Source organism: Argiope bruennichi, chromosome X2 (genome assembly GCF_947563725.1).
Source record: "Argiope bruennichi chromosome X2, qqArgBrue1.1, whole genome shotgun sequence".
Classification (NCBI taxonomy): domain Eukaryota; kingdom Metazoa; phylum Arthropoda; class Arachnida; order Araneae; family Araneidae; genus Argiope; species Argiope bruennichi.
The window spans coordinates 56,544,962-56,559,752 of NC_079163.1; the positions used below are offsets into that span (position 1 = coordinate 56,544,962).

At 27.9% G+C, this 14,791-nt stretch overlaps 1 protein-coding gene across 8 annotated transcripts in view; it reads right to left on the bottom strand.

The window, feature by feature from the left end:
• Positions 1-14,791, bottom strand: part of LOC129960136 (uncharacterized) — a 34,339-nt gene that overhangs the window by 12,289 nt on the left and 7,259 nt on the right. For 3 of the 8 annotated variants that reach the window (XM_056073300.1, XM_056073296.1, XM_056073298.1), the window contains exons 4-7: positions 12,540-12,602; positions 12,340-12,448; positions 8,886-8,943; positions 6,396-6,485 (exon numbers count right to left, since the gene is read on the bottom strand). In XM_056073300.1, coding sequence (XP_055929275.1) covers positions 6,397-6,485; positions 8,886-8,943; positions 12,340-12,448; positions 12,540-12,602 — 319 coding nt within the window. In that variant the 3' untranslated portion in view covers position 6,396. The other 5 variants (XM_056073304.1, XM_056073302.1, XM_056073303.1 and 2 more) reach the window with 4 other exon arrangements.

Consider the following 14,791-nt stretch of genomic DNA (forward strand, 5'->3'; position numbering starts at 1 on the left):
ATTAGCGCTTCATATATAGAGATATTTCAATTGTTGATGTGGAATTCAAACAGTTTTAATTGTTGCTATGAATGTAGCTTTTTGCCCAATGTCACTAATTAATATATGATGAAGTTGCGACTTATTTTTCTATTTTGTATAAGTTCCAGTATAAGAAATATTTCTAATAAAATTTTTTAAATTTCATTGCTCTTACAATTAGTGATTTGATTTGAAATCAAGCGATAGTCAACTTCTACACACTGCTGATCTTTCCTGTAATATAAATGGCCGCATAACGGATTGATATTAGGGGAACCCACAGCACAAAGAACAGAACAATGTAAAACTTCGAAAATATTACAAGTTTCATATGTATCAAAATTTGTGATGTAAAAATATTTTGCTGAGGAAAACATTAAAATCAAGCTAAACAAAATGCATGGTTGAATTTTTCCCCTCCTAATTTTAAAAATCACTAATCATGGTGAAGCAAATGGTTGACAAAGGAACTTACAGTGAACAAGAATATAAAAATAAGTCATTGATTGACATTTTGTAATACATATTTTCCTAGCAATTTTTCAAAAAACTTTTTAAAGACCCGATGCAAAGTTGACAAATCAACTAAGCACTTTAACACTATGCCGTCTGCATGCCTAATCAGAATTCTTTTGTTTGACAGGGTGAACCATCCCAAAACATTTCTAATACTATTTTGCAGCTTCATTAATTAACTAATGGTTCAAAGCATTTTAGTTACTAGTATTTCAGATAGTTTCCACGGTACACCAGACGGTATATAGTGTTAAGAACAACCTAGTTTTGACATCTTAATATATATTGAGGAGTCTTTTTTTTCCCCCCTTGTTGTACCAAGCTCAATGAAATCCACAATCTATTACTTTAACTCTCTCTACTCACCTTGGTAGGTTCTTGATTGGTTGGGCCATATTTTACTACAACACAATTGGCTTTGAACTTGCCAGTAGCTGCCAAGGTTTAAGTGCTTTCTATCATTTTCCGAACTTAAATGTGTCCTTCACAGGTAATTTGAACAACAAAATATGATATACAAAAGTTTTCGACTGCTTACTGTAGATCTAACTCTGACCCAACTGACAATGTCTAGCGCATCATTTGTCATAAAGGATAAGGAAGCAGTAAATAGTACTTTTCTTTAAATCGGATAAAAGCAAAAAAAAAAAAAAAAAAAAAAAAAAAGGCAACACTGAGTTTATTTGTGTTTTCAGCTTGCTTGTAATAGACTTATTTCCTTTAAAATAGTCTGGGCTGGTGTGGGATCAGTTTCTTTGAAGGAAACTTTATTTATATACTAATAATTAAAGAGAATAAAAACAGAATTCAGTTCTTGATTTTGCTTAAACAAAAATGACTTGTTTTGGACACAGTATTTATATGTTTTGTTCTTAAATAATAACAGCCATCAAATGCACACAATTGCATTTCTTTCATTTAATATGCACAATTAATTTGTAACGAAGTCTAAATTGAGTAAATACAATGCAAAACCTATGTGAATTTATTTTAAACGACTGTTTTGTTCTGTATTAGAATGTTTAACACAAAGTTTAAATAATAAAATCGACTATTCTCAATTCATGCAAAAGGAAAAATGGAAATAAAACAAGTATAATATAAAATTTTGAAATATCCAGATATAAAAATTCCCTTCATAAATTCACGGTATATTTAAATAGAATTATTCTCATGCAATATAAATTATAGAGAGATAGTTTCACATTGTATTAAAATTACAAGTTTTATCTATAGTTCTATTCAATTTATGTATGTTCAAGATACGAGAAAATGCAAAAAAAGAAATCATGTGCTAGTTATAATACAATATGATTTTAAGGTGTGGAGAAAAAGCAAGAAAAACAAGCAACAATTTAACATTATTTAAAGTAATAGAATAAAAAAGAATTTTGATGTTTTACATACAAAAAAAAAATCTCTTTAGTTATTATCTAGAATTTAGCAAGACAAAATTTATATATTAAGGGGGGGGGATATATTTTCTCTCACGCTTTTTAACTGCAAGTTGCACAAAATTAAGGACTCGGGTGAAATAAAACACTAAACATTTTTGTTATCATGATACAAATCATTTAATGATTTAAAAAAAAACATTAAAAGCGAATTCCTTTTTTCATTCATTAATTTTTGCCAATTCATGTATTTGGGCATCAATTTCTTCAGATTTTTAAGCTATCAGTTTCATGGAGCTAATCTTTAATAAATAAGGTACGACATTTTTGTATGGCTAAAGTACATTTTTTAGCTATTTCACTTTCAGTGAACATATGTGAAAATATTTCCGATATATCATTGAATGCAACAAGTTTTAATGCCCATAAAAATTCAGCTTTAAATTATTGATCTTGAATTGGAAAGTTCAAAATCGGTTTATTTTCGAACAATAGATTTGACGTTTACGGACTTGACATATCATATTCACCCTGATTCCTTTAGCTACAAAGTCTAATATTAATTATGACTTTTTTTTTTTGACCTGGTACGCAATTTTGTTTTCCCCCTAATAAGTGTCTGTTTCCCCATATTATTTAGATTTTTTATTTTCTTACAAAGCGAGCAGTACGCAACAAATGGATTTTGATGGTCTTCTCGAAATCTTTCAACAAAATCAGAATTGTTTTTTTTTTTCCTTTTTATTGTATCCATCTAATTCGTATCAAATACGGATTTTGTGCAGCTTATTATTTAAAAATTTCTCCCAGCTTCTCTGAATAAGCTCACAATTTCTCAAATGATAAACAAACCAGTCAATAAACTCACGTGTGAGTGACAAAATAAAACCACAATGTGACCGGAGATTGAACGTTGATATTCCCATCAGAGAAATGTATTCTAATATCCACGCAGTTACAGAAGTCTCGCGCATGCTCATTAGTTGCAATTCGGGAATCTTATGGAAAAAGAACTGTGTCCCAAAGCGAAACTGGACTGTACTAAACAGAAAAGAAAAAAAAAAGAAAAAAAAAGGAAGGAGTTGAGTAGAAATGGTGTAAGTTCCACATTACACAATCACGAATAGTATTGTTTCGTTTTTGGTAGCGAAAACTACTAATCTTTTATTCTTGCAACCTTTTTTGATTGGCATTTTTAGATGGGGAAAAAAAACAAAAAAACTATGAAACTTGAAATTCCCTGTTTTTATAAACATTTTCGAATTTCCCTGCATTTTCCCGGTTTTTTAGTCGATTTTTAAACTTACTGTTTTTTCCCGGTTAGCCCGGTGGCGTGGCAACCCTGATTTAATGCACTTTGAAGTCTGAATTTGAATGTAGAAAATTTTTTATTTAATGTTTTGGGTGATTTTTGACATGTATTTATGTATGACACGGTTTCTAAAGATTATAGAAAAGAACTTCTTTGCACAGTCCATAAACAAATAAATATATCAAAAATAAAAAATCGACAAGTAAACACATTTTCTTTAACTTCTAGCATAATTTAGTTAATTTTGAGAAATTTTTAATCATTAGTCATTTTTCACAAAAAATTTTAAAAACTGAAATTAAAATTCCTGTATCTGACATTCTAGAGCATTCAACTTTCATCTGTATCCGGCATAAATTTTATAAAATGAATATTTCTCATTTCTTCTCACAGAAGGTCATTCAAATTCACATAAAAACAGATTTTAGTTCGTTTGACCTACTGTACGGTTACAAATAAAACATTATGGCAAATTTTTGAACAAATTCCTTTGAAGCTGAGCAATCATGTTTTCAGTCGTGGTCATATATGCAAGTTTCTCACAAGTAAAATCTTTTGAATCGGTGATTGTTGTTGCTACAAGCAGAGAAACAGTTGGTAAAACATATAAGTTTTTAAAAGCCTGATTCTAAATGATGTAAATAATTTTGTTGTTTTGATACCTTGAAATTATACGATTTGATACTACTACTTGCATGCTAGCAATTAATTGACAAAGAAAATGCCAAATAATTTATGGTGTAAGACAACCAACTGCATGCAAGTGAAAAATCACAAATTAATAACCAAATACATTTGATAGCAAATAGAGTCTTTTGAATAATATTCATATAAATCCTACCATTACATTTTAATACTGGATGATTTAGTTTTTAAAGCTGGACGAAAAATTAATTATAACATTTTATGTGATTTCAAATAGTTTAAATTTATTTTTAATACATAATATAATTACAATTTTTTTATTACTAACAAAAACACACAACATTGTGGTGAACAAGCAGGGAATCCACAAGGATCTCTCGATACTCCTCAGGTATTTGAATTGTTACGCTACTTCTCTTTATTTGCAAGATTAGGGAGGCTAGGAATCTGAGTTCAAGCATTCCGTTTATCTTCTTACAAATCAGCATAGTGATTTGAAAAAATTACAACACAATTCTTGGGCATTAGCAAGCAAACAGACAGCAGGGAGTTTGACCTCTTAGTTATTTATATAATTTAAATTTCAACAGCATCATTTGCAATAAACTTTTTTTTTATTGTCTGCTCTCTTTTTCAGAATGCATTCATTTTCAGATATTTATTTAGATTTTTATCGTCTACAGTTCACCAAGAAATGCCATTATCAAAAAAAAAAAAAAAAAACATTATTATTTATTACTTTATTTTAATAGCATTATATTAGGCTCATACATAATGTAATGGGAATTGTTCTGCTAGTTTGATTTAAAAAAGATCTCAACTTCTTAAGTCAATTTATTTCAGCAGAAAAAAAATATTTTAAAAGTAAACCACCTACCTGCCCTACACATGTCATAGGGACATGCTTTACCAAGAACAAGCTACATATGATCCCCCCCCCTTTTGTGTTGCAGAGTATAATAAAGTCAAATTATACTTACTGTTATGAAAAATTAACATCCTTCGAATCTTCTGAAAAATTTAACAACAGTACCAGATGTGTGACACAAAATTAAGCATATTTTACTCTAAGTTATACAGATGGTTATCAAAATAATGGAAACATGTGAATAAAAGTGCTATTTAAAAATGCACTTCGTAAGCATTAAATTATAATCCTAGCTATAAGTCTTTATATGTAAAAATATATATATCATGGTACTTTGAGGTAGCTTCAGTTAAATTGTGTATGTCTTGGATTTTTGTCAAATGTGTAAAATGTCAGATCTCATAGTCTTTCAAAGAAGCCAAAGTGTAGAAACTCAATTAAGTGGAGCAACTGTGACTGTAATATCACAGCTTTTAAGTGCTTCCAGAGGTACAGTGTCTAAAATCATTACAGTGTATACAGAAAGTGGCAAGACAAATTCAGCTAAGCAAAATAATGGACTGAAAGAAAAACTGAGCACAAGAGACTGATAGGTACCCAAGATGATTGTAATGTCCAAAAAGAAAACGACAGCAACCAAAATGATCACAGAGCTCAATTATTTGGGTTGTCCAGTAAGAAAGCACATTCATAGATAGAACATTTACGATAGAGCATCAATTCCCAAGCTACTTTAAAAAGATGTTAGCTTCAAACGTGATTTATAGTGGTGCCGTAATAATAATAATAATAATCTGGTCAAATGATAAGTGGAAGATCGTTACATGGTCAGACGAATCATCTTTCACATTTTTTCCCACAACAGCATGGGAACAAGTTTGTAGGACACCAGCACAAGTGTATGATCGTCACTGTCTGCTTCCAACTATGAGGCAGGGAATGCCTGTCGTAGCCATTGCCATTATATACGCAGCCATACTGTAATATTCTTCTGGTCCAGTCATAACCCTGAATGGAAGGATCACTGGAGAGAAGTATAGAGAAATTTTAGCCGACCAGGTTTATCCTATGATATATACTTTGTTTTCTGCAAGAAATGCAATTTTCCAGGATGTTAATGCTCCTATTCATAAGTGGCACCTGTCCAATCATGGTTTGATGAACATGAGGATGAAATGATAAATCTTGGCATGCACAGTCCCAACTTCAATATAATTGAACAGTTATGGGGTGTTTTAGACAGTTCAGTCTGGAAGCAGCATATCCACCAGCATCTCTTGCTGAACTTTTGTAATATCTCCATGAAAAATGGTACAGTATTCCCCCAAATACTACTCAACGCTTGTATGACCCGATTTCCAGTTGAAACCAAACTGTATTGAGATGCCAAAGCTGATCCTATGCCTTATTAATAAGGAGTTTAATATTAATTTATGGTGTTTCCATTGTTTTTATAACCACCTGTATTTCTGAAATGAATTGTGCAGGAAAAATATTTCAAAGTGAATAATAATGTATTCTTTAAGTCACACTGTAATTAAAATACAAACAAAATACTCACTTTATTGTTAATATATTATGTTGATAGAACTATTCTCTTTATTTATAAAATAAGCATGTAAAATTCAACTTCACATACCTTATAAGATTCTATGACTGTTTTTTCCTAAGGAAAAAAAGAAAGACTCCAAAATTTTCAAATAAAAAACTCCACAAGTTGTCATAGCTACTGGAAGAGAAGAAAAACAGAATTAATTTATGTTTTAAAAAAAATTTAGGATTTTTTTTAAGAAATCTTCAATATTAACTTTTTAAAATTTATTGCAAATCAGTGGTGTAAAGAATGTTCTGTTAATGGAGACAGGAAAAAAAGTAGCAATACTCAGGATAGCCAGCATTTCTGTTGTTTGAATTTCCCTGACTTTATACTGGCATTTCTAATATATTCAGAACAATATGGCTATATTTTATTCTCTTTAATTATTACACAATATGTTCTTAACTGTATTTGAAAAATTGTTCTACTTTTTTTAAAAATTAAAATCAATGCATAATGCTCAAGAAATATCATTTTTATTTATTGGATTTCAGATGAGCTTCAATTATGCAAAACCCTTCTCTTTTTTGCAAATATATTAATCAACACTGGAAGATAAATGCCCATCTAGACCAATTTTTAACCAACTAGTCATATCTAAGAATTGTTTATCAAATTTACACACGAAAAATACAATGCAAAAATATATGCACATTGGGGGAGTGTTGAAGAATGAAATGATTTGTTCCCTTCCAGTGGGTCTCCCCTATCCATACTGTTTACCATCATGCTAATCAGAGCTGAACAATATATTTTGAACAACTCTATCAAAATAAGAAAAACTCATTAATGAAACCAAAATTGCATACTTTTAGCTCACCAACTATAACAAATCGCTTTCATGCTGGCTCAATGCTTTAACCATAAAATAGAGAAAAAAGTGGAAAATTGGTTTAGAAGTATAGTTTCAAAAAAAGATAGTACAGTACACTCCCGATTATCCACGGAATTGGGTGTCGCGGCTTCCGCGGATAATCCGAAAAAAGCTAAAAACGGGTATAACAAAAGAGAAAACAGTCATTCCAACTTTGAAAAATCGTTTTATGTACAATAAAACGTAAAATAAACAGAAGGAAATGTTTAACTAATGCTTAATATTTTAGTATATCACTCAAAACTAACCTAAAATGCATTTTGTTAATGAAAACAGAAAAGTGCTTTGTACTTACGAGAGGCGTCAAGGATACACAGAAAAATTAAAACATATGTACTGTTTTATACTGTAATGTATTATGTAATTACAAAAGCATAACTGTAAAACTGCACCTTTTTGAGAAATCAGTCAAAAAAAAAAAAAAACACTTTGTGCGGCACTCGCGGATAATCGGGAGTCTACTGTATGAATGAATTTTGTAAATTTTTGTGGCAACAGTTTCATATACCATCAAACATTCAAAAATTACAAAAGAAATGTGTACCTATAATGAGTAAACAAAAAAATTCTTGTTTTTTATATTATTTTTAAAATATAGAGTATTTTGTTGAATGTCTGGAGAATTTTAAACAAACACAAAATAAAAAAAATGTTAAAAGAAAAGATTAGCAATAAGGTTCATAATATCCATCCATATGAAGAATTTAGTAAATCTGTATTCATAAAGTTTAAAAATAAAAAAAATGCCTTAAAGTAATATTAGTAACAATGTCTAATACTTCATCAGAAAAGAGGAATACTTCCAAAAAGAGGGAAAAAATAATTATTGCAAATACTTATTTAATTAAATTATGGTTACATGCTGTAAATGTCACATGGGAGAAAATAAAAGGGTATTAACACCACCTAGCACCTAAATAAACGCACAGTCTGCCCTTTTAATTTGATAAAAGTGTTAACTTTCTTTTCATTTACTACAAAATTGCTAACAAAATTCAATATAGTAAAATTTAATCTTAAATGACAAGTAAATAGTTATGGAAAAAAAAAAAAAAACGTGTACATAAAATAAAAATTTATTTATTACAAAATAACAATGAATTAATATTTGATTACAAATTTGCTTAAAGTCTTCGAACTTCCGTATTGATATCATTAATACATCCTTCTTCCAAAACACTTTCACTTCTTCAATTTTTAAACACATTTCTTAAAAGTAAATAAAAAGTTTATTAATAAAGTATTCTGAGGTCAAACTACCATGAGCTAAACTGTCCAAATCCTATTACAGTTCATCATAAATCTATTCCAAAAGTAACCACTTGATTTTGTTTCAACTTAATATAGAAACAATTCAAACATATATTTTACATACTTTATAAATAGATATAAGATCTTAAAAGTATTAAAAGTTTATATATATATTAAATGAATTGATGTTACACTACCATGGTTAAATTCTTCTGGGTTTAGTTTAAATTTATTTTTGTCTTTCTTACTTCACTACTATTCTGTTATTCATCTTTTAAGGTTAGATATAGATTTCCTGCTACTCTCAATATAGTACTTTTTTTTTAAACTGTTTAACTGATATTCAAAATATTTTATTATAATAAATGCATTGAGAAAAGATTCACTCAACATTCACAAAGACTTACTTCGTCTCCTGTCAAGATGTCTTCTACAAGGAACTTTTCTCCATCCCAGTGAAGAATCCTAAAATGAAATTAAAAAAAAAAGTGCTCAAATTATTGTTTATAATTTTTTAAAATTATTATTATTTAATATTATGTTACTAATAATAAAGATGAAAGCGTATGCATGTTGACACTCTAAAGGCCAGACCGTCTGAAGTAGAGCTACCAAACTTCTCATATATACATAACTTGGAGAAAGAGAATGTGCACCTCGGAACAATTTTTTTAAAATTATAATTAGAAGTTAAGAGAAATATAGGCTCTTTTTCACCATAATTTTCAAAAATATTACAGTAAAAAATTTATTTTTACAGCATCTTATAAAAAATTATATTTTCAATGATATCAAATTTGTTGATAGATAGATAACCTTTCTACTTTTAATAAATTCTTTAATTACTTTTAATGAATTTTATAACAATATATTTCATTGTTGAAGTAATAAATCATTCACATTGTTGTTACTAATATTTCAATTTCCCTTATTTTTCCATGTTGAGTAGGATTCAGTATAAAACATGCTTTTGATAAATATTTGATATTTTGTTGTACTTAAGATTTAAATTCAGATTTAAAAAATGGTGGAAAACTTTCAAAATGCCTCCATTTTAAAATACTGTTGCTTTTTCCTTGATATAATTGGAAATATAAAGATACATACTGAAAATTAAGTAAACGCAAAGCACAATGAACTTTTAAAATAATGTAAGTTATAAGCCTTTCAAAATTTGAAGTTTAAAAAAATCTTACCGAAGAAACAAATGAAATTTTTAGCAATCATTAATCCCAATGAACCAACTAATCACCAAAGGTATATAAGTAAACAATGAATTACATTTAATAAGCAAGTTTCTGTTGCTTCTATAATTTGAGCCTTCAAATCTTTTAATTCTAACAGCATATGCACTTCAGAATGAAAGAGATGAAATGATTTTAAAATCCGAAAAGGTATGTATGCCAAATAATATAAGTCATCCCTCAAATTACATTAAAGAAACTTTTTAAGAACAATCAAATAGCAAAATAAATGTGATTACTTATTCACATTATTTTTGTTAAATTATTTATGTTTGATTTTATGAAATTTAGATATATAGATCACATCAAAATACAGTAAATAATTTTCTAAATTATAAAAGTAATATTACAATTGCTAAAAAAATTCATGCTAATTTTATATTTTTTTATAACTTATTTCCAGTTATGATCAGGTAAAAATAAACATTTAAAGAAAATATACAAATTCCAAAATGAATACTTTCCTTTTGTCTCCTATAGTATAAGCTGGAACAAATATTTTTATCTAATCGTATATCATATACAGATGAAGTAATTTAAATTAAAATCATAATTCATTAGAAGAAACAATCATCTGAACATTGTGCTTTAATAAAGTTCAGATTAATTCAAATCAATCAAGATAAATTAACTTTTTAACATCCAATTATTTTTAAAAAAAGGGGCTAAATCAATTTTCTACATAACAATCTTTCTTTTTTTCCCCTCCTGCAGCATTTTTTAATGCTAAAATATACAAGACTTTAGATAACTAAATATTAAAGTTATTATTTATCATTAAAAATGAAACAGTTCAAAAATAAAACCTTAATTTCATTCATGAATAAATATTAATAGGCATAAGTTCAATTTACTTATTAAAAGGGGAAATATTTTTCATCTACCAGACAATAATTAATTATTGCTAACCAATAACAAGTTTTTACCCATCTTTGTTAGGATTGAAAATAATTAAATTTGTAAATTAATAAAAATAAAAAAAAACATTCATTGTCAAAAAACTTTCTATAAAAATTTTCATATGCTTTAGTATTTAATAATTTCAAATATTTATAGCATAACTAGGATATAGTAATTCCTCATTCTTTCAACTGGGGATAAAATGCAATATTCAATAAAGAAAATTATATTTAACATTAGCATTTACTGAAATACAAAGATGCACATAAAAAATGCATTTAAAAATATTTACAATAAATATCTTTAATTAAACTATTTTTATAATAAATAATATAATGCAATAATTCTATTATCATTTGCAACACTAATTTTCACTAATTGCCCTTTCGTGATTAGCTAGAACACCAGGGTTATTGGTTTTATTTAATTTCAGTTAAATCATTTAGATATGATTTCATGTCTTTGATTCCCTCAAATTGTGAGAAGTTACAGCTGTGCTATTTTAATTGCTTTTTCTATGTTCTGTTCATTTTATATATGGAACTTTCCAATGGAAACTTGTCCTATGCCATCATGGCAAAATTCATGTTGTTAAAATGTCATGGTACCATAACACCACTTTTTTTATTTGTCTTATACACTAAACAGAATCCTTCTTTCTCTAATTTTAACAATGTTAGAAGATCATGTGATTAAATATTTGATAAAATAATGAAAATGGTTTGAATTTCAAGGCAACAATGCAATTTATTGTTGGGATATTAGGCTATATATGTGCATATATAAAATTTCCAAAATTCTAGAAAAATCTACTCAGCAATTAAATTAGTGTCATTAACCCCTTCAAGAAACAGAATGCAGAGGATGAAGTGCTGTAATGGTACCAAATGTTCCGAAAAGCAACACTGTCACGGGTCATGTATGTTTTGCAATTAAACCGAATTTTTCAAAAAAATTCAAATAAAATCTGCATTTTAAAAAAGGAAATTAAGCAATAATAATCTGTAGATAATGACATTCCAATTTAAAAATTCCCAATATCATCAGTTCTCAATGAAATGTTCCATATCTTTGGTTTGTTTTATTTCAGAACACTAATTATAAGCAGGCTGAGAGCAAACATTTAATGATGTATTATATTCTACTATATCTGAGAAAAATGAATCTTATGATTTGCTGTTATTACTGAAATCCCTACCATTTCACTTATCTCAGATGACACAGTCTCTTATCTATTGTTTACAAAGCGAAGCTTCATAGAATGCCAACAGATCCAGTGTTAACAAATGCACATTTTTACTCTTAGCAGATATCAAAATGAACAACCAGTTTAAACTAAATAATAATCTCATAGCTTTTCGAACAATTAACCTGTATTAAAACATTTTAAAAACCACTAAAAGCTAACCACCCTTCTTAATTATGAATTTTTACCTGAATCATACCAGAGCTAATCACATAGTGCAAGTGACAATTCGGATGAAAATGAATAAGGTAATTTAAAACATATAAAATATTTCACTCAGTAGACATGGCAACACTAAAAATAATTTTTCTATAGATTAAAATAAAATGCTTAAATAGAAAAAATTTACCAATTTAATTAACTGTCATAAAATTTTCATTAAAGTATTCCTTATGCTTCATAATATTTGGAAGTAAAGTTTGAAGAGCACTTTTATGAAAATATGAAAAGATTGTGATAAAAAGTACATACATCTTCTTCTATAACAACATACGCTTTCTCTTCAACAGCATGAGTTGGAATATGTCTTTCTGTTAGCACCACATCAAACACAGGACAGACTGCATCAGAAAGCAAATAACTATAAAGGAAATACAAAATGAGCAATAAACAAATGAATACAAACATATAAAATTTAGATTAAAATTAGATTGAAGCATAGCAATACCTACCACAGACATTTACAATATGCTAAGGCACAGTGAGGGGTATCTTTTTCATCATGAAAATCACATCTGAAATGTTTTCATTCAAAATACATTTTATTATATAATAACTAATTATATAATATAATTAACTTCTAAATACTTAGCATATTTCTGATTCCTAAATTGGTAAAATAAAAAAATTAAAAGATTTTTCTTCCTCTTTAAAAAAAACTATTATTCATACATCAGTTCTACAAAAAAATGAATTTACATACCTATAATGCTGACTAGTATAAATGAACAAATTGAATGTAAATGTAATGGCAGTGAGGTAGGTACATAGAGAATTTAGGAGCTAATCAGAGTAAGTCTTTTTATATGAATTGTGTGTTGCAAATGTCTTTTCATTGTTAAAATTTTAAACTGCAAAAGCAGATGATACTACTTACACTAATCACAGGAAAAAAGGAGAGGAAAATATCAAGCTCTCAATCAGTCAATAAAAGCCAACAGTGAGTTATGCAAGGCTTATGTTTTTCGTTTTGCTAGTTATATTGCATTGCTAGTTACACACTAATAGAAATAACCAGAAACATATAAGGGGAAGTCAAACCTTTTTCCCAAGCAGAACCAGAAAGAGAACAAGTTAAACCAATTCTGATAAGTGGATTAGAATCTTTAACCCGTCTTTGGGTCTTCAAGGCCCGAGGGATTTCAAAATATATCGCAAAAATTCAATTTTTCAGAGGAAAAATTCCACCTTCATAATAGTTGCATGCAAGATCATTTGGAAGTTGACCAAAAGTTTTTCAGGAATTTTCCTTATCGCAAAAAGCACATGTCCGGGACTCTAAAACCAGATGCAGACTCGCTTTTTAATGTTAAATTACTTTGTAAAAGTTCACAAATAAGTTTTATTTTAAATTTAGTAATAAATTATTTTTGCAATGAATCAACAATTTCAATTTAAGTATTACATTTTTATCAGTTTTCAAAATGCAATAATTTTATAAATTATTTTCAATAAGTACTGCTTCAAATATTTTTAAATGCAAATTATTAAATGTGTTATTTCTATGAAAACTATGGTTCCGTACTTTAAATAGTGTATTTTCATATCACTTAAATTTTTTCTGTAACCTAAATGTAACCTTCTTTGTGCATTGTTGAAAAAAAAAAAAAATAATTCCAACATTCTCAAATGATGAAACAGTGTCTTCATGAGTTAAAATCTTCTGTATGTATTAATGAAAGAGGTTATAGACAGTCAACAAATAAAATTATTTCTCTCTCTCTCTTTTTTTTTTTCAAAAGATTCATCCCATAGATTAGTATTTCTTTCTCCAAAGTCAGTTTGGCAGTGGGCAAGTGTCTGTGTATCATTAAATTTTCACAAATATAAAAAGAAAGACATGTTTACTAATGTAATGAGAAGCACATGCTCATTTTGAAGTAGCTGTTATAATTTATACCGTCATTTGAGAAAGCATGTTGTTCTAGCAAAGGCATTACTTTTCACTTATCTTTTCGGGGAGGAGAATATAAATTTAAGAATGATCACTATTAATTTTTTCGATCAAAACAATAAAATATTAAATAATCCAATGTAAAATAGAGGTATAAAAAACATGATACAAGCATTAAGATGCATAATGTTTTTGAAACAAAATAAAAAAGAGAGAGAGAGACACTACCACAAATATAAATTGTGCAATGTCGCTCTATACACTGCTCTGCATTTTGAGATTTTCCATAAGGCCTTGAAGTATTAATTATTACAATTTATACAAAGTATTAATGGTAAAAACTTGTTTTTCTAACGCTTTTATATTCTAAATCAATAAATGGATAAAATACACTTCTTTTTTTAGTTTTTAATATTAATTATCATTTAAATTTTTTGAAACTCATAATTGAAAACATGATATCCACTATTACATATTTATAAAAGTGTTTCCTTTCTAAGTACTTGTTAAGGATTACTATGTATATTTTTACAAAATACAATGCATGTTATAGCAGGAGAATTGATACACATATATTTAATGAATATATTAAGTAAGTAGTCAAATCAGGAAGAAAAAAAAAATCCCTGTATTTTCCCAGTAGGTATATTCAAGATACAAGAAAATGTGTGAATAGCACTCATGTGCTTATTATAATAGAATATAGTTTTAAGGAGCGGAAAAAGTAAGGAAAGGAAGCAGCAATTTAGCATCATTAGAAATAATAGCATATTAAAAGAAGGTTTATATTTACATCGAGAATTTTTTTAA